Raw genomic sequence first — 18,067 nt, 5'->3', positions numbered from 1 at the left:
CTCCATTTAAGTCAGCAAAACTGCTGTCTGGGCAGTGAGAGGGAAAGTGCTTGTGGCTGGCAGATTTTAGCAACCAGTTGACAACTGCTGTGTACCTGCTACTCTGTCGGCGCCACCTGGGAGCTGTGTGACTGCAGGCAGGTAACTGGTCTCTCTAGGCCTCAGTCTCCCCAGGTGCCATATAGAGATAGTAATATGGAATGATCGGTTTAGGCTTCCCTAATACCTCACTCCCCTCGTCCCACATCCCCAGATGCTGTGTGAATGTTACTGGTGCACCTTCTAATGGGTTGCCAACTCCAGACTTTGCAGAGCAAATCCAAAGCTCAACAGGTCCTTCAAAAACCCCCATGGCTCCCTATTGCTCTCAAGAGAATTCCTAAACTTGCCACCAGGACCTTTAAGCCTCCATGTGGTGGGCCTGCCTTTCCAACTTCATCTCTTCCCGTCTGTAAGCCTGAGTATCACACTGTCTTCTTGACTTTCCTCAAATGCACCAAGCTTATTCCGACCTCAGGATCTTTGCACTCACTGTTCCTTTGGCCCGGAATGCCCTTCCTTTAGACGTTATTGTGCCCAGATGCTTCTTGCTGCAGGATGGGGGAAATGGGTGGTCTCGGCTCAAATGTTAGTTCCTCAGAGAGGTCCTCCCCAAGCCTCCAGTCTAAGACAGCCCCTTCCTACTGTTTATCTTTAACTGTTTTATCTTCCTCCCAATCCATTATCCCGTTCACTCATGTACTAATGCTCTGCGTCCCCTCGCCAGAATGTCAGCTCCACCAAGGGCAGGCATATTTGTCTGTCTTGTTCACTGCTGTGTCTCCAGCACCTAGAACAGTGCCTGGCACACTGTAGCCATTTAACAAGTATTTGTGGAAAGCACATGTTCATTGCTAGAGGTCTTTCAAGGTTATGGGATTTCAAGGATCCTGCAGCAGACCAGCCCTGATCCCCATCTGGGTGGAGTCTGGAAATCCCCATCTTCTGGGGAACCCCTTTCTGCATCTCCAAAGGCAGAACTCAAACCTGATTAACAAACACGCAGGTAGCAGTGCTTTCCCTTGGGCAAAGCCCAATGCTAAGTGCTTTAATGCATTGACTCATTTAATCCTCACAGTAACCCAGTGGAGTGGGTACTCTTACTATTTCCATTTCACAGATGAGGAAATTGAGGTATGGAGAAGTCAGGTCATTTGCCCAAGGTTAGTTTGAGGGGGAGGCAGACTGGAGGAGTATGTTGTCTGGGAAGGGGTGATGAGGTTCCTGCAAGCTGGGGGCCTAATCGACTGTTTCCTGTTGTGGGAGGGAGAGAAGAGTAGACATTCCTCTCTCCCCTCCCTCCCCTGTGTTGGGGGAAGGGCTGACTCACTGTATGCTCCACCTCAGACTAGGGGGCACCCCACTGTCAACCTCACCCCACATAAGGCCTGTAGAGAAAATGAAAGCACGGGGGACAGCAGAGAGGGAGGCCCAGAGGTCATAGGTGCCAGCGGTCCGGGAGGGCTTCCCGAAGAAAGATGCACTCCTGGGGTGGGGCCCCCGATAGTAGTGGCCCAATAGCTGTCGGTCTACCCAGGCACCCGCAACGGCGAGCCGAACCGAGGGTGGGGACAGAACCCGAATGGGGCGGGGCTAGGGCCGTGGTGGGTCGACTCAGCAGAGTCGCGGATAGTCGGGGCCGGGCGGGGTTGGGATCCTTCCCCGGGGGGTGATGAAAGCTGTGGTCGCTATTGCGCGGAGCCGCCCGGAGCGCGCAGATAACGCCTTGCAGGAGGGAGTCGCAGGGGCGCGCCCCCTCGAGGCCAAGGAGCTCGTCTCAGCCCCGCCCCCAGGCCCCGCCTCTCCTCCATCTGGCCCCGCCCCCGCCGCGCTGAGGCACCTGGGGGGTCTGCAGGCGCTAGGTGGGTGGGGCCAAGGTTTCCCCGCCCCTCGGTCTTTCATTCCCTTCTTTAGCCTGCGCGAAGCGACATCGGGTGGGCGAGGTGTGGGCGTGGCTTGGCAAGGCCCGCCTCTCTCCGGGTTCGGCGTTTGAGACCCCAGGACCCGGTGAGCAGCAGCTGAGCAGGATTGATGGGCGGGGCCAGGTTAGGCCCCGCCCCCGGAGCTGGCCCCGCCGGCCGTGTGGTTCGCGGGCGGACAGGGGCGTGGTCTCCCGCGGCCCCGCCCATACCGGCCCCGCCCCTGTCGTGGCCGCCCTCCCCCGTCGGGCTCCGCTCACACAGCCGGTTCCTCTTTACATAACGGCGCGAGGCGGCATGGGCTCGGGCCACCGCCTCCGCCCGGCCGCCCGCCCGGACTGTCGCGGCCCGTGGTGGCGACGGCGGCGGCAGCAGCAAAGTTTCCCCGGCGGCGGCCCAGGGGCGCATCCTCCCGCAACTGTCAAGCGCTGGCGGCGGAAATGATGAGGCGCTGGCCATTTTCCGAGCCCGGGTTTCCTGCCTGAGCCCCGCTCGAGCGAGCCGCGAGCCAGGAGCCGGCGCGCGGGAGAGAACGCGCCCGGGGCGGGGGCCCGCCCGCCCCCTCGGGATTTCGGGGGGCCGGGGGCGCGCGACGCCATGGGCAGGCCGGGCCCGGACCCCCTCTCTTTCAGGTAAGCCCGCCGTTCCCGGTGCTCCCTCCTCCGGGGCTGGGAGGGCTCTAATGGGGGAAGAGGAGGCCCCCTGTCCGGTTCTGCCCGGTGTCTGCGCACTCCCACAACAGCCTGAAATACTGTCCTGCCCCTGACCCGGATGGGGTGTTCAGGGGCGGCCCTTCTCCAGCTCCTGCGACACCCTCCCAGCCGACACCCCCACCCACACACGTGTTGGGGATGTAATAGGGGAGGCCGTGGGGAAGGCGCTGAGAGGGTATGGTTAATGCCCGCAGTTAATGCCCCTTAAAGTAGCCCAGTCAGGGCAGCAGTCCCCCTCAACTTGTGCGTGGTGAGGAGGGGTCCAGGGTCAAGCGCTTGGGGTACCTTGAAAGTGAAAGTAGTCAAACGGAGGCTGTGAGGTTGGAAGAGCCCTCTGGGAGTGGGGCCACCTGTCCCTCCCCACTCTCCCAGCCCAGGCCATGTGGCTATGAGTGTATCTCTGGATTCTAGAAGCCCCTCTCCACAGTCCCCACACCTCAGAGGTGGGCCAGGCCAGGTGCCCCCAAGCCACTGAGTTTGGGGTTTCACAAGGGTTCAAGGGTCCCGGAGCACAGTTCTCTTTGAGCTGGTGCCCTCACACCCCAGACCTGGAGCCCAGGTGAGTCCTCCCATCCAAAAATAAGGGGGGGATGGGAGTGGTATTGCCTTATAGGTCAGCATGGCTGGGAGGGCAATGTCAGAGGCCTTTAATGCTTGGTGGAGAAATCCCCTCCCTTCCCTCCCTTCCCTCCCTCTGACTATGGGGGCTTTTGGGATGATGGGGACTGCATTTGAGGAACTGGGGAGGGGGGGTCTGCCTGCCTGTCCTGCCTTTTTTTTTTTTTTTTCTTTAATTTCCTCATTCTCCTGTTTCTCTTCCCCATTCCCGGCCACTATGATGTAGGTGAGGAGGTCACTGCCTGCAGCTGGAGGCCTCCAGGGAGGGGCATGGCCAGGCCTGACTGAGTGGGAGGAAGTGAAATTGGGCTGCGGGTGGGGGCTCCGGAGCAGAGGGCCTGGCAAGGCGATGTCTGCAGGGCCAAGGTCCAGCTTTGGGAGCAGGAGGGGCTGAGATCTGACCCCCACGCCCCTCGCCTGGGAGAGGAGCATCCCCTGACACCCACCAGCTGCCAGGCTCAGCTAGGGCAGCCAGCCCATCCTGCCTCCCCATTTATAATCCAGCCGCAGGGCCCCTGCCAGGCGATGGGCACATGGGTCTCCAGGGCTGTGGGCGCAAGTCATGTCTGGCTTTCCCATCACTGACCTGGCTGTCAGAGCGGAAACAGCTCTGGAGGCTCCCTGGGGCTGCGGGGGCTGGAGACCCAGCCCAAATGGGGGGAGAGCAGGCAGAGGCCGCCTGGGCGGGTTGGGGTCAGCAGATGAGAGGCCAGGGCCCGCTTGGGAAGTTGGAAGGGTTTTTAATACACTTTTTCTGAGCCTTTTCCCACAACCCTCCTCTGGGAGGGAAAATCCTTCTGAGCCAAAGGGTGAACATTCCTAGAACTTGTGTGAGTCCCTGTGGACCACAGAGCCAGCCAGCTGGGAAGGGGCTGGACTGAAGTACCAGCTGCTGGGGTTTGAGGACCTTCAGGGGCTCAGCAGGGGCTCAGCATAGGTCCCATGCTCCTACGGCTTCTGTCCAGCTGAGGACATGGGCAAGTGACACCTGTGAACCTCAGTTCCCCCCCATGTGAAATGGGATAATAACAGGTCTGTGGTAGGGATTTAATGAGCCAGTGTGTGAAAAGCACCTGCTGCCTGGCAGAGAGCGGGTTCAATTACAGGTGGTGGTGGTGATTTTCTATCATTACCATCATTAGCGTGAGTTTGCTGGCTGCGGAATGCTTGTCCATCAGCATCCGTAGAGCACCTCCAGCATCTGTGCGGCTCTGGGGGGTCATGAGTCTTTGGGAAAAGAATTGCGAAGATGCAGGCAGGATGAGGTGGGGGTGCTTCCTTGTTGTAAGGCCTTGTTTAACCGTCCCTCTCAGTTTCCTCACCTGTCAAATGGATGTAATAAGAGTATCTAATTCTTAGGATCATTGGAACCATATGAGTGAATTTGCAAAATGTTTAGAACATTTTGATCAGCAGTGGTAGTCGCAATAATGATAAGACTGTTATTTGTCGTGGATGTTAGCTCTGATTGTTCTCCTTCCTGATCCTCCCAACCCCCGTTCCTGTGAACCCTGGGCTTGATCCTTCCTGATAGATAGAACTTTCTAGTACAAATCAGGTTCTGTAGAACAATCCAGATATGGGGGTAGCCTGGGTCCAGCAGGCACAGGGTAGCCCTGCAGCAGTTCAGCCTTTGGGGGCCCTTGGATATCTTGGTCAAGCCGTGTTACCCCAGGACACCCTCCATCTCCTGGATGGAGCCTCCCCGAGGGCAGAGGGGGTAGGGCTGGAGGCACTTGGAGAGACCTCCCAGTCCCGGCGCACCCCACTTTTGCGGGGGGTGGGTGGAAATATACATAAACCACTCAGTGCTGGGCCTCACCTGACAATAATAGATGATATTATTATTAATATTATTAAATGAGATGCCTCTCTTGTTAAATTCCCACTTCTCCCTGGTAGCAACATGGGTTTTGGAGCCAAATCCAGGATCTGCCAGGTTCTAACTGTGAGGCCTAGGGCAAATTATCTGACCTCTCTGGACCTCATCTACTCAATGGGGACCAAGAGCCCCAGCCTCTCTGGGGTATATGAGCCTGTGTGTAAGCTAATATATGGAGTGTATGAGCCTGGCACAGTGTAGGGACTTGAACTGTGTTGGCCGTAATTGCTATGGCTCTGGGCCCCTGGCCTTGTCCCTTAACCTCTGAGCTCCACTATCCTCCTCTATGACATGGGAGTACTAATGACTGCATGATAGGATTGTGTTGAAAAGAGGCATGCATAATGGCTAGCATGCAGTCAGTGCTCAATAAGTGTGCAGGGCTCAATTAGTGCCCCAGAGGGGGCTAGCACTTAATTGCCAGGTTTCCTGGGAAAATGGTCCCAAGGGCCCCCCCCCACCCACCGCCTGCCCCCCGGGGGTTCAGCATCTTTGGCTGGGCGGGGCAGGAAGCTGCTTCCATCTGGCAGATGGGAGAAGCCTGCCTTGGAGTCCAGAGGTGTAATACAAGTTTCTTGTTCCCAGCCAGACCCTGTTCCCAGCTACCCGCCCTCCCTGAGGAAACTGAGGCGGGCAGTCTGCCCAGGGGAAGTGACTCAGCTGGGGTCACTCGCTGAGTCAGGCCTAATTAGACCCAGGAGCCCTGCACCCCAGCTCCCTAGCTTCCGGGGGCCTGCAGTCCCTTGGAAACTGGGCAGGTCCAAAGGCCACAGCTGGACACCGGCTCACTTGGGCCCTGACCCCTGGGCAACCACCATTCCTCAGCCGGGGCTCCAAGGTCCCACTGACCACCACTGGGCTTCTCGACCTGGTATTCTTCTTCCCAGTAGGGGCAAGGGGCACTTCCCCAGGAGAGCAAGTCCTCCTGGTGTCCCCCGGCCCCGCCCCGACCGGAAACCCAGCAGCTGAGCAGATGGCTGGAAGATTTTTCCTCCCACGCCACCCTGTCAGGGGTCGGCGAGGGGGGCCAGGCTGCAGGCTTCCTCGGGAGCCAGGCCGGGAGCCCCTGGGGGCCTGCCCGGATGTGGGCCCCCACCCCGGTTGGTGGGGCGGGGAGGCTGCCCCTGCCCCATGTGTCCCCAGGGAGGCCTGGGAGGGAGGAAGTCTATGCCCTGCTCACCGGGAGCTGACTCACAGGGTGCCTGATGGAGGTGCTGGCCTTGTGGAGGTGGAGGACTGGAACTGTGATTGGGGGAGAGGGTCACAAAAGAGGGCCTTTGGCAAGAATATGCCCTTTGAGAGCTGGCACTCTGTGTCCTCTCACAGAGAAGGCGAGGAGTGTGGGGAGAGGTTCACCCTTCCTGACACCGCAAAGCACCATTGCAGGGTGCAGGGCTCGCTGAGGGTCTCCCCCCACCCCCCGCAGAGTCTCACCCTTCTCTCCTCAACTCAGGGGCAGTGAAAAGAAGTCACGTGTGGGGATGGGGGGGCGGGCTGGGGCTGGAGTCCTGCCCATTCTTGGGGGGATAGTCCCTGGCTTTCTCCTGAAGCCTAGCTGGGTAGGTGGTCGGGGTGTCAGGCTGGGCATGGGGACAGAGGAAGTTGGAGGACATTTCCTGTTCTGGCAGACTGTGCCAGCCTGATAAATGTCCCTGGGCACTAGGTGACCCTAGAGAGGGTGCATTAGGACTCCATTGACTGCCCAGTGATCTAGAGCAGAACCTACCTCTCAGCCTCCCCAGGACTTCAGAACCTTCACTCCCTACTTCCCATGGGCTTCTCCACAGTTCAGACAGCCTAAATGGTGTGAAAGGGCAGTGGGCTGACTGCCAGGCTGTGTGTGTTGGAATCCCCCCAACTCTCTGGGCTTCCTTGGGCAGAGGGTCTGGGTGCTGGAGAAGTTGGTGCTGTAGGTGGGAAAAGTTGAAATGCTTGCTGTGGCCTGTAGTCAACCTGGAGGCCTCCCTGGAGGAGGTGTCTCCCTCTGAAGGTATGGGACTTCCTGCCCAAACATCTGTGAGTTGGGGCCAGGGGAAGCTGTGGACCTGGGGGAGGATGGAAGCTCTGGACTGGCTCATTTTAACTTCACTTACCACAATTTAAACTATCCTCCCCAAGCCTTGGCAGGTGGAATTCCCACAGGTGGGTAAAGGCCTTCTCCGCACCTGGGCCTGATAATTAAATGGGAGATGTTAGCTTCCCCAGATTACATTGTTACCCAGGGTGATTGGATAGAGGAGGGGCTGAGGAGCCCCAGTCTCTGGAGTCATGGGTTAGAGTGGGCTCCACAGCTCAGATTCTCTGCTTAGAGTCAGGATTTCCAGCTGTTCAGCTCCTCATTTCTCTCTGACTTGGTAGAGGCTCTAGGGCCCCTTAGGATGGATATGCTTGAACAGGGGACACCAAGCTTGGGCTAAGGCTTTAAGGCCCTCACCAGGTTGCCCTTAGCAGGCACTCTGGTGGACACAGTTGTTTTGAACTTGGGGTCCCGAGAGGCAGATCCACCCCCACTCTGGCCCGGGGCCCTAGGATGGGCATGGAGACAGTGATCTCCTTGTGTTTGCTGTGCGGACTTGGGGGAAAGGGGGGTGCCAGGATTCGACCTTCCTGTTCCACATAACGTCATCCTTGTCCCTCACCCCACTGTGGGATTTGGGAAATGCTGGAGCCCCTCCTCCACACACATAGCTGGGAACTCCCTGCCCCAGAAGCCCAAGCTGATCAGGTGGGAGGGACTCTGTGCATGTGCAGGCCCCTCTGTGTGAATCCGTTCATCCCTTTGGCCACCCAGGCTTCCAGTGCTCTGGTAGGTGGGGGGAGGGGAGAAGAGGGAGGAGGGGGCCGATAGAAGTGCCCCAAAGACCCCCCTACTTATATCCCCCAGCCTCAGCCTAGAAGTTCCTGGGAACCCTCAGGTGATTAATAAATGCTTTCTGCTAAGAAAAGACCCTAATCCCACAGTTGGTGTGATCTGATCAATTGCTTAGCATATAGTAAGTGTTCAATAAATGGCTACCACCTGGGCTGAGGCCCAAGAAGGGGACCACCTTCCTGCCGCCTGGCTGCCCGCCCAGCCAGGAAACCTCCGAGGCACGCCCCCTCCCCGACGTGGGCCACAGCTGAGTGCTCAGTGCTGTGACTGGTGATTTCCTGCCCGGAGCTCCTGCCTGGAGCAGCCTCTCCCCTGAGAAGGCCTTTTGTTCAAGCTCCCTTGACGCTCCCTGCTGGCCCAGCCCGCAAGGCCAGGCTCCCTCTGTGGCTTCTGTGACCTGAGGCCTGAAATTCTCTGGAGCGGGTGCTCCTCTCTGCTAACAATAATAGTAATAAAATAGCAACAGCCCCTTGTTTGTTGAGCCCAGGGCCCAGCACCCCACAGACCTCTGTCCTCAGAATGCTCCTAGTGAATGCCAAGAGCTGAACACTGGCCCATTTTACAGAGGGGCACACAGGCTCAGAGAGACAAGCCCCCTCTTCTGCACCACAGAGCGAAGAAGTGGCAGAGGCAGGATGCGATCCCAGGTTTGGTTGGTAGCTCAGACTCAAGAGCTCATCTGGGTGGTGGGGAGATCCCAGTGGGTTTCTCAGAGCCTCACAGCCCTTCTGTTTGTCCATGTCGGTCGGGAGCATAACTCCAAGAGCATGACTATCACCCGCAGCCCGCCTCAAACCCAGCAGTTCATTAATTCATACAGGTAATATTTCTGACCAGGCCTTGGGGGTGAGCAGGAGTGAGATGGCCTCTCGGCCTTCCAGGGGCAAACAGCCCTGGTTGAGGGCACAGGGCAGTGAGCAGTTCTAATCCCAGCTCTATGCCTCACTGGCCGTGGGGCTCTGGGCAGGCTATTCTTCCCATGCCCTGGCTTTCTTACCTATAAAATGGACCTATTGATAAGACTCCTCTCTACCCTTGAGTGGAGATTAAACTAGTGAATATATATGCAAAGTGTTTAGCACAGAGCAGGGCATATAGAAAGCCAGAAATAGTGTCATTTATTGTTAGTTTTGTTTTTAAAATTGTATTTCTAAAATTGAGATATGGTTGGGACACCTGGGTGGCTCAGTTGATTAAGCGTCTGCCTTCAGCTCAGGCCATGATCTCAGGGTCCTGGGATCGAGCCCCACATCGGGCTCCCTGCTTGGCAGAGAGGCTGTTTCTCCCTCTTCCTGCCACTCCCCCTGCTTGTGCTGAAGCTTAAGCAATAAAATAAAATTGAGATATGATGGACATACATTAGTTTCAGGTATACAGCATAATAACTAGACCTCCTGTGATCATTTTACAATGTATAAAAATGTGGAATCATTGTTTATAAACTTGTACCCTGTGGCTGTTTTCCTGACCACCTGGTGCGTTGGGGACCTGGACAGAGGGGCTAATGCCTCCTGACTCCCACAGGATCTGAATGAGAAGTTTATGTCCCTCCTCTGGATCTCACTCCTTCGTTCAATATACATGAGGAAAGTGAGTCTTCCTCATGGTGTGCATTCAGGCACTGATCAGGCATTTTGGGGGTGGCCTCTGTGGGGGTTTCTATTGCCAGCAATGGGACCTCCCCGTACTTCAGTTTCTCCATCTGTAAAATGGGAGCAATTATAGGCCCAACTTCCTAGGGCTGTCATGAAGCCTGGGAGAGTTAATGCTTTGCAAAAGCAGTTAGAAGAACGCCTGATGTCTAGCAAGTGCTTGGTACATGCTGCTCTTCTGATGGGGGAACTGGAGTAGGAGGTGTGGTGAGGAGGGCTGCCAGCCATCACCTGGGCAGTGGGGAAGCACAGAGCCGGCGCACTGTTCTAGGAAGCCTCCTGCCAAGGTTGGGTCCTGCACTTGGGCATCGGGACTCCGGGGTGCCCATGAGGTGCGTTGGCCCAGTCAGAGGTGGTTGTCGGTGGGTGCTGGCCACCATGCGTCGTCTGCCAGAGGAGCCAGAGGGTGCAAATGCAGCTGACCTCCTGCATCCGTACATTCATCCATTCAGTGGGCATTTATTGAACTCTTGCTGCATGCTAGGAACTGGGGCTGGTGCAGGGAGCAGACTGTGAAGCTCACAGTCTGGTGGGGAGATAGCCACCAATTTAAAAATCACAGCTATTTTTTTAAAAAGATTTATTTATTTTAGAGAGAGGGAGTGAGCGCATATGGGGGGAGGGGCAGAGGGAGAGAATCTCAAGCAGACTCGATGGGGGGGGGGCCTCGATCTCACAACCCCGAGATCATGATCTGAACTGAAATCAAGAGTTGGACGCTTAACTGACTGAGCCAGCCAGGCTTCCCTAAGTAATCCTAGCTATTGAATGTTAACTGTGACCAGTGTGCTGAAGGACAAGTTCAGTACTTGACTCGGTTGGTGGGCTCATGGAAGGCTTCTCATGTGTGAAGCTGGAAGCCGACCTAGAGCAGGCAGGGCAGAGGGAACACCGAAGGCAAGGCCCAGAGGCTGCAGCCAGCACGAGTGGCGGCAGATCACACAGGGTCTCACAGGTGGGCAGGAGCTTGGGTCAGGAATCCGAGAGCTTTCTGGGCCCCCTAACCTGTGAGAACAGTGCTTGCCTCACCTGTGTGGAGGCGGGGGTGTGGGGTGGCCATGGGGTTAACTAAGGACAAATCACACACACATGCAGATAACACCCCCCCACACACACGCACGCGCGCACCTTCACAGGTGCAGGGTGGTTTTCTTGGCGGAGGGCGGTGATCAAGGGCACATGTGGCTCCTCTCCCTTCCTTTCTGCCTGGCGGCTTTCATTGACTACTGTGTGCCAAGTGCTTACTGTGACTAGGTTTCCACCTTCCTCGCTGATGCACACACTTACTCTGCACTGTCTGGGGTGTCCTGCTGCAGCCACTGCAGGGTCGCCACCACGGCCTGGAGAGGGTACTGTCCTTGCAGCTGCCCTACAGGTCTGCCCCGCCCTGACCCTGCACAGGGTCACACAGATAGAAGGTGCCTGTGCAGTGGTGTGTGGGAGAAAGAACCTCAGTTTCCAGGTCCAGGTCTCCACCCTCTCAAGGACTCCTTATAACCGTTTAATGAGGTGGATATGATGGTGCTCCGCATTTGACGGATAAGGAAACTGGGGTTTAGAGATGTCCAGTCAGGTGTCAGAGGTCACACAGCCTCTACATACGTGAATAGTGTAGCCCCAGGAGGGATTTGTGTCTGGTTCATTGCTGTATCCCCCAGGGCCTAGCACAGTGCCTGGCACAGAGTAGGCCCTCAGTAATAGTTTTTTATTGGGGGGCATGGTGGTGGAATGAGCAGCGATCATTACGGGGCCCCAAAAGGGGCCCAGGCCCAGCCAGGCTTAGTTGGAAGGAAGGACGGTATTATTGATTGTAACTTAACTAGAGAGGTCCAGGGTTCAGCACCTCGGACAGCAGAGGGTAGGGGGCTTCTGCCATTTTGATTGTGTGGTGCCAAAGAAGGAGCCATAGGGGTGGGAGGAGAGGGAACCCCAGGTGGGATGGGTAGGCAAGGGTCTGCCTGTCCTGACATTCCCCCCACATTGGAGCAGGAAATACCTTTGCACTCCTTTGCGAGTCTTGTTAATTGATTCCTTTTTATTCATTGTTTTATATTTTCATCAATGATACACTCTCATTGTAATATTTAAATAGTAACAGCCAGCCTTTAGTAGGCTTTTCCTAAGTTCTAACACATTTATATTTATTAACTCAGTTAATCCTCATAGCACTCCTATAAGGCAGCTCCAATTGTGTTCTCCATTTTACAGATGGGGAAACTAAGGCAGAGAGAAGTCAGTAACTCACCCAAAGTCACATAACTAGTAAGGGGCGGTGCTGGCATTTGAACACAGGCTCTGTGTTCTTTACCATATTTTCTAGAGGCAAGTAGCAGCAGTATTCCTTGGTTACTGTTATCCCAAATCTGGTTCTGCCCCAGAGGTCACCACTGTTTCTGGCGGCTTTGCTCCCGCCACACCTTCTTGCCCACCACTTAAACACATTTACACGCACATAAAAATTGGTAATTTGGTTTTGTGTGTGTGCACGTAAATGGGATCACAGTCTGCACTGTTCCATGGTTTGCCTTGGGGATCTCCCTGGGGTGGTAGCGCAGACCTTCCTCTATCTTTTCTACTGCTGCAGAATATTCCAGTCTGCAGATGTATCACCGTTTGCTTTACCTGCCTCTGATGGGCATTTAAGTTGTATAGACATCGAAGCCGAAAACATCTAGCAGGGGATTGTCTTGTACCTGCCTCTCTGCACATTGCAAGCAAGCATTCTCTTGAATACTTGAAAGTGGCATTCCTGGGTCTGAAATGGATCCTGCCAAATTGCCCTCCAAAAAGGCTGTATCAGTTAACGGTACTGGCAGCGTTGTCGGGAGCGACCATTTCGCTGCACCTTCACCAGCACCGGGTATTATCGGTCATTTCCGATTTCTGACGTTGTGCCTGGTGAATAACCTGTCTTGCGGTGGCCAGTTTAAGTAGTCGTTTGCTCACCTGCCTGCTCACTCCTTTGTCGCCCACCCCACCGTGTCTTTCAGCCTGGCTGCCCCACCTCGGTCTCCGCCATGAACGGACCCACCCTGCAGCCCTCCTCGGCCTCCTCCGCGTCCTCCCCCTCCTCGTCGGCAGCGTCGTCGCCGTCCCCGCGGGGCTGGAGCGAATTCTGCGAGCTGCACGCGGTGGCCGCGGCCCGGGAGCTGGCCCGGCAGTACTGGCTCTTCGCGCGCGAGCACCCGCACCACGCGCCGCTGCGCGCCGAGCTCGTGTCGCTGCAGTTCACCGACCTCTTCCAGCGCTACTTCTGCCGCGAGGTGCGCGAGGGCTGGGCGCCCGGGCCGCCGGGGTCCCGGGCCGCGCCGCCCGCTCGCGACTACCGGGACACGGGCCGCGGGCCCCCGGCCAAAGCCGAGGCGGCCCCGGCCGAGTCGGGCCCGGGTCCCGCCGCCCCCGCGCTGCCCAAGGCCCGCAGCTCGGAGGAGCTGGCCCCGCCGCGACCGTCCGCCGCCTGCACCTTCCAGCACCTGCGCCACAGCCTCCGCCACATCCTGCGCCGCGGTTCGGCTGGGGAGCTGCCCGCCGCCACCGGGGCCGCGGGGGAGGCGGGCGAGGGCCCGGCCCGGTCCGGCCTGGCCAGGAAGCTCCTGCCCTGGAGCCTGGCCCGTGAGCCGCCGCCCGAGGCCCTCAAGGAGGCGGCGCTGCGCTACAGCCTGGCGGACGAGGCGTCCATGGACAGCGGGGCGCGCTGGCAGCGGGGGCGGCTGGCGCTGCGGCGCGCCCGGGGCCCCGACGGCGGCGCGGACCGCGTGCTGGAGCTCTTCGACCCGCCCAAGGTAAGCTCCCCGCGCGACAGCCCTGGGGGCGGCCGCACGGCACCCAGAGGAAAGCACGCCTTCTGAAAAGTGAAGAGTTTCTTTTAGACCAGTTTAGATTCGCGGAGAAGTTGCGGAGATGGCCCAGGGTTCCCTCGTACACCACACGCAGCCTTGCCTGATGTTAGCATCTTACGTTACTGCGTGCGTTTGCATGACCCCGGCACCAGCGTTGGCCACTAGTATTAAGGACACTCCGCGTTGTCTTTGGATTTTGCTGGTTTCCCCTAATAGTGCTTTTCTGTTCCAGCATATACCATATTAGATTCGGTTGTCATGTCTCTTTAGGGGCTTAATGGCTTTGACAGGTTCTCAGGCTTTCCTTGTTTCCCATGACAGTTTTGAGGAGTACCCGCCAGGGATTTTGTAGAAAGTCCAGAGACACCGTATATGGGCATCATGTGGGCTGTGACAGGGCGGTCCAGGTCCTTGACAACCCTGACCCAGCTGGACCATGACAAATAGGGGTTTTTCTGGAGGGTTCAAAACTGTCATTTTGATTCCTTTGCATGTCTCATGATTTGTGGATGTCCATTTTCAAGTGTTAAAAATTCTGTGTGTTCCTTTTTTGACAACTTAATTCAGCTCTGCAGATGAGGCTGGAGGGTCAAGGTGTTCCAAACACCTGACAAGCTCGATCTTTGACTCAGGTGTATCAAGTTGATGGGACCACGTGGCTTTCATTTAATTCCTTTCTCTTTCTGTTATGCTGCTAGAGAGTGAGCAAAGCAGATGTGATCCTGGCCCTGGGAGGGTCACAGTCTGAATGGAAGAGACTTAGTTATTCATTCATTTAACAGATATTTATTGAGCACCCACAGTGTACCAGACAGATGCTGATGCTGGGGACCTGGCACCTTAGTGGGAGCTACTGAGGAATAAACCTACACCTGAACATGGAATTATAAATTCTACACGGGGTTCTAAAGGAAGAGCAGTGGGGCCTCTGGGAGTATCACTGAGGGGCCCCAATGTGGTGGTTGGGATAGGGTGTTGCCGAAGAATCCTCTTGTGTGAAGTAACCTTTCAACTTCAGCACCGTGTCCCACGCGTCCACAGCAGTGGGTGTGTGATTCGGAAGCTTCACAAGTATTGCCATGTTTGCACACACCCAAGTGACCCAGCACCCAGGGGGCTCCCTCCCGCCTCCTCCATGTCAGTAACCCCGGCCACCCCCTCCTCCCACTGACTCCTACTCCACGGATTACATTTCTCTGTTCTTGAACTTCATACAAATGGAATCACGCAGCATGTTGCTTTTGCTCAGCAGAATGTCGTAGGGACTTGTTCATGTTCTCGTGTGCATCAGTAGCTGGTTTGTATGGATGGGCCGCGAGTAGCTTATCCATCCACCTGTTGATGGATATTTGGATTGTTTCTACTTTGGGACTCTTATGAATAGTGCTGTTTTGAAATTTGGGTATAGTTCTTTGTGTGGACATGTGCGTCCATTTGTCTCAGGGAGATTCCTAGAGGCCTTGCTAGGTCATATGGTAAGTGCATATTTATAAGAACCTTCTATATTTTTTCCAAAGTGGCTGCATGACCTTATGTCCCCACCAGCAGTGTATGAGAGTCTTTTTCCATTTCACCCCTGCTAGTGGATGTGTACTGGTTTCTCATTGCGGCTTTAATTTGCATTTCCCTGATGACTCATGAGGTTAAGCACCTTTTCATTTGTTTATTGGCCACTGGAATTAACTCTTTTGTGATGTGCTTGTTATTTTTATTGAGTTGTCCTTATAGGAGTTTTTATATATGCTGGATTGTAAATATCATCTCCGACTCCGTGGGTTGCCTTTTTTCTTCTTTAATGGAATCTTTTCATGAACAGAAGTTCTTAATTTTAAGTCCAGGTTATCAGTTGCTTTCCTTTATAGTTATTGCTTTTTGTGTCCGGTTTAAGAAAACTTTGCCTACCCAGTTTCATGAAGATCTTTCTTGTCTTTTCTTCTGGAAGCTTTATTTTTGGGCCTTCAGATTTTGGACCAAGATCCATCTCGAATTAGTTTTTATGTATGGTGTGAGGTAGGGGTCATAATTCTTCCAGTTGTTCCCCCACGATTTGCTGATGTGACCATCTCTTCCCTGTTGGATTGCAATGCTGCTTTTATCCTAAATCCAGTGTCCATTGGTGTGCTTCTGGAAGACTCTCCCTTCTGTCCCCTTGGCCCATGTGTCTGTCCTTAGGCCAACACCACACTGTCCCAATTGCCAAAGTTTCATAGTGAGCCTTGAGCTGGTGACTTTTGGACCACAGTCTTAATCCTGAGTGAAGAATCTCTCAGTGTCAGGGTGCCTGGCTGACTCAGTCGGTAGAGCATGTAACTCTTGATCTCGGGGTTGTGAGTTCAAGCCCCACTTTGGGTGCAGAGGTGACTTAAAAATTAAATCTTCAAAACAAAAAAAGAATCTCTCAGTGTTTCAGGCAGAGGGAACAGCACAGGCAAAGGTCCTGAGATGGGCATTCTGTGTGTTTTGAAGAATATAGCAGAAGAGGCTGGGGTGGTGGGAGCACAGAGAGGGAAGATGGAGCATGGGGAGTATGTGTGGTTAGAGGGTCCTGTGAAGAGTTAGCATTTTATTCCAAACACAACGGGAAGCTGTTGGAAAATGCAAGTGCAGATAAAAACTGTTTTCTCATCATTTTTAAAGTCTTGAGGTTATGACACCATGAAAGGCAAATAACATCCCAAACACATGGTCTTATCTGTGTGACAGCATGGGGTCCCTATAAAACTTCACTTTAAAAACAGCTTCTGGGGTGCCTGGCTGGCTCAGTCAGAGGAGCGTGCGACGCTTGATCCTCAGGGTCGTGAGTTTGAGCCCCATGCTGGGGGTAGAGATTACTAAATAAATACTTAAAAAATACAAATAAAAAATAAGTTAAAAAAACAACTTCTGCTTTTAAAATAAACCATCTTGGAAAACCAGGTGTCAGGAGTCAAGTGGACCTGAGTTTAAATAATGAATTAGTTTTTTTCCCAGTTCTGGGGCCGTAGGCAAGGGACATCACCTCTCTGAGCCTCAGCGTCCTCCTCTGTACAAGGGGATTTGTACAGAGTTCTCGCCTTCTGGCGCTATTGCGCTAACTGGGATAGCCCCTGGCCCGGGGAGCACTCGGTGTTACTGCTCCTTGTTGTCATGGTAATGACTTTGGGGTCGAGAACACGGATTTATTCCCAGTGCTGGTCTGGGTCCTCAGTGCCCAACTGGGAGGCACCGCCAGGGCTCCTGTTCTTCAGGAGCCCCAATGGTGGAGCCCCCGTTGGAGCCCTGAGGACTCAGAAGTGGTGTTTTGGCCCTTGTGAAGTCGAGGCCTGGGGGAGGGCAGCTGGGACCCTGGGGCTCTGTCCTAGGCTTGGTGGTTGCTCCAAGACCTGGGGTGTCCTCCCACAAAGTGAGCAGCCCTGGTAGGGCCTCTCCCAGCCCCCCCACCAAGTATGGCTTGGCGGAGCAGCCCAGCTCCACCAGCCTCCAGCAGCTCCCCATTGTGTTTGGAACAGTCTAGGGGCTGTTCCTGAATGTTTCCTGGAATGACTTGGAGCATCCAGTCTCCGGGCTGAGGATACTGAGACTATAAGTCTTGATTGAGTGTGCCTGCCAGGTGGGCGGTCTTGACCTCTGACCCTGGAGTTGTTTAGAGGAGCAGCTTTAAACAGAAGGCAAAGGAAGGTTGCAGGTTCGACAACCAGTAGGTGGTGGTTAAAGGCCTGAGCTCTGGATTCACATCGACGCTATGGCACTTGAAACCTGGAGAAGGTCCTGCTGCCCAGAGTAGGCAGAGGTTTGGAGGACAAGAGCTGAGACAGGGAAGCTGCCCAGAGATATGTTCCTTGGGCCTCAGCCAAGCAAATGCCATCCAGAAACTGAGGCCAGGGAGCCAGGGGCTCATGGGTCCCCAAGACTCACCTCTGCCTCTGACCAGCTGTATGACCCTGGCTGGTCTTCCCCACTCAGCCTCATTCTGTTCATCTGCAAGCAGGGGTGAAAGCAGCCACTCAAGCTCATGATGAGGGCTATAAGGGGAGTCCTTGCTAATGGGGGTGTAAGTGAAGGCTAGAGCCAGGCTGCTGGCTGGGGAGCTGGAGGGTGGTCAGAGGAGACACTTGGGGCTATTTCCAGTGTCCGAAGATGGGTGGTCACGACCTTCTCTGGTTTCAGTGGCATCCCTGCAGGTGGGCAAGGGATGGGCCTCCCTTCTGGGCGCTGGCCTTCAGGAGGAGGCTGGGCATTGGGGGGTGGTCCTCAAAGGCCCCGTGGCAGGAAGTGATGTCTGAAATGAGAAAAGGTGCCAATCCTGAAAGATCTGGGTAAAGGAGTCCCAGGTCAATGAAATGGCAAGTGCAAAGGCCCTGGGGTGGCCATGAACCAGGAGACTTTGAGGAATAAACAAGTGGCCAGGGGCTGGATGGAGGGAACAAGCAGAGAGAAGATTGGAAAGGTGTTAGGGCTGGATTAGGTGGGGGCCTTATGGCCCCGGGGAGGACTTGGGGTTCTCACAGTATGAGTAGTGGCATGATTCTTCTACGAGACCCTTTGGTCTCTGTC

General features: G+C 55.3%; 1 protein-coding gene across 2 annotated transcripts in view; it reads left to right on the top strand.

Moving 5' to 3' along the window:
• The first annotated feature begins 2,211 nt into the window (after window positions 1–2,211).
• The window catches only part of SH2B3 (SH2B adaptor protein 3), a 36,673-nt gene continuing 20,817 nt past the window's right edge, over window positions 2,212–18,067 (top strand). Inside the window, exons 1-2 of one of the 2 annotated variants that reach the window (XM_078060976.1) lie at window positions 2,212–2,590; window positions 12,686–13,477. In XM_078060976.1, coding sequence (XP_077917102.1) covers window positions 12,713–13,477 — 765 coding nt within the window. In that variant the 5' untranslated portion in view covers window positions 2,212–2,590; window positions 12,686–12,712. The remainder of the gene's footprint in view (window positions 2,591–12,685; window positions 13,478–18,067) is intronic. The other variant, XM_036080574.2, reaches the window with a different exon arrangement.

This window comes from Halichoerus grypus, chromosome 13, assembly GCF_964656455.1.
Source record: "Halichoerus grypus chromosome 13, mHalGry1.hap1.1, whole genome shotgun sequence".
Lineage (NCBI taxonomy): Eukaryota > Metazoa > Chordata > Mammalia > Carnivora > Phocidae > Halichoerus > Halichoerus grypus.
This window is presented reverse-complemented; position numbering and strand designations above follow the sequence as displayed.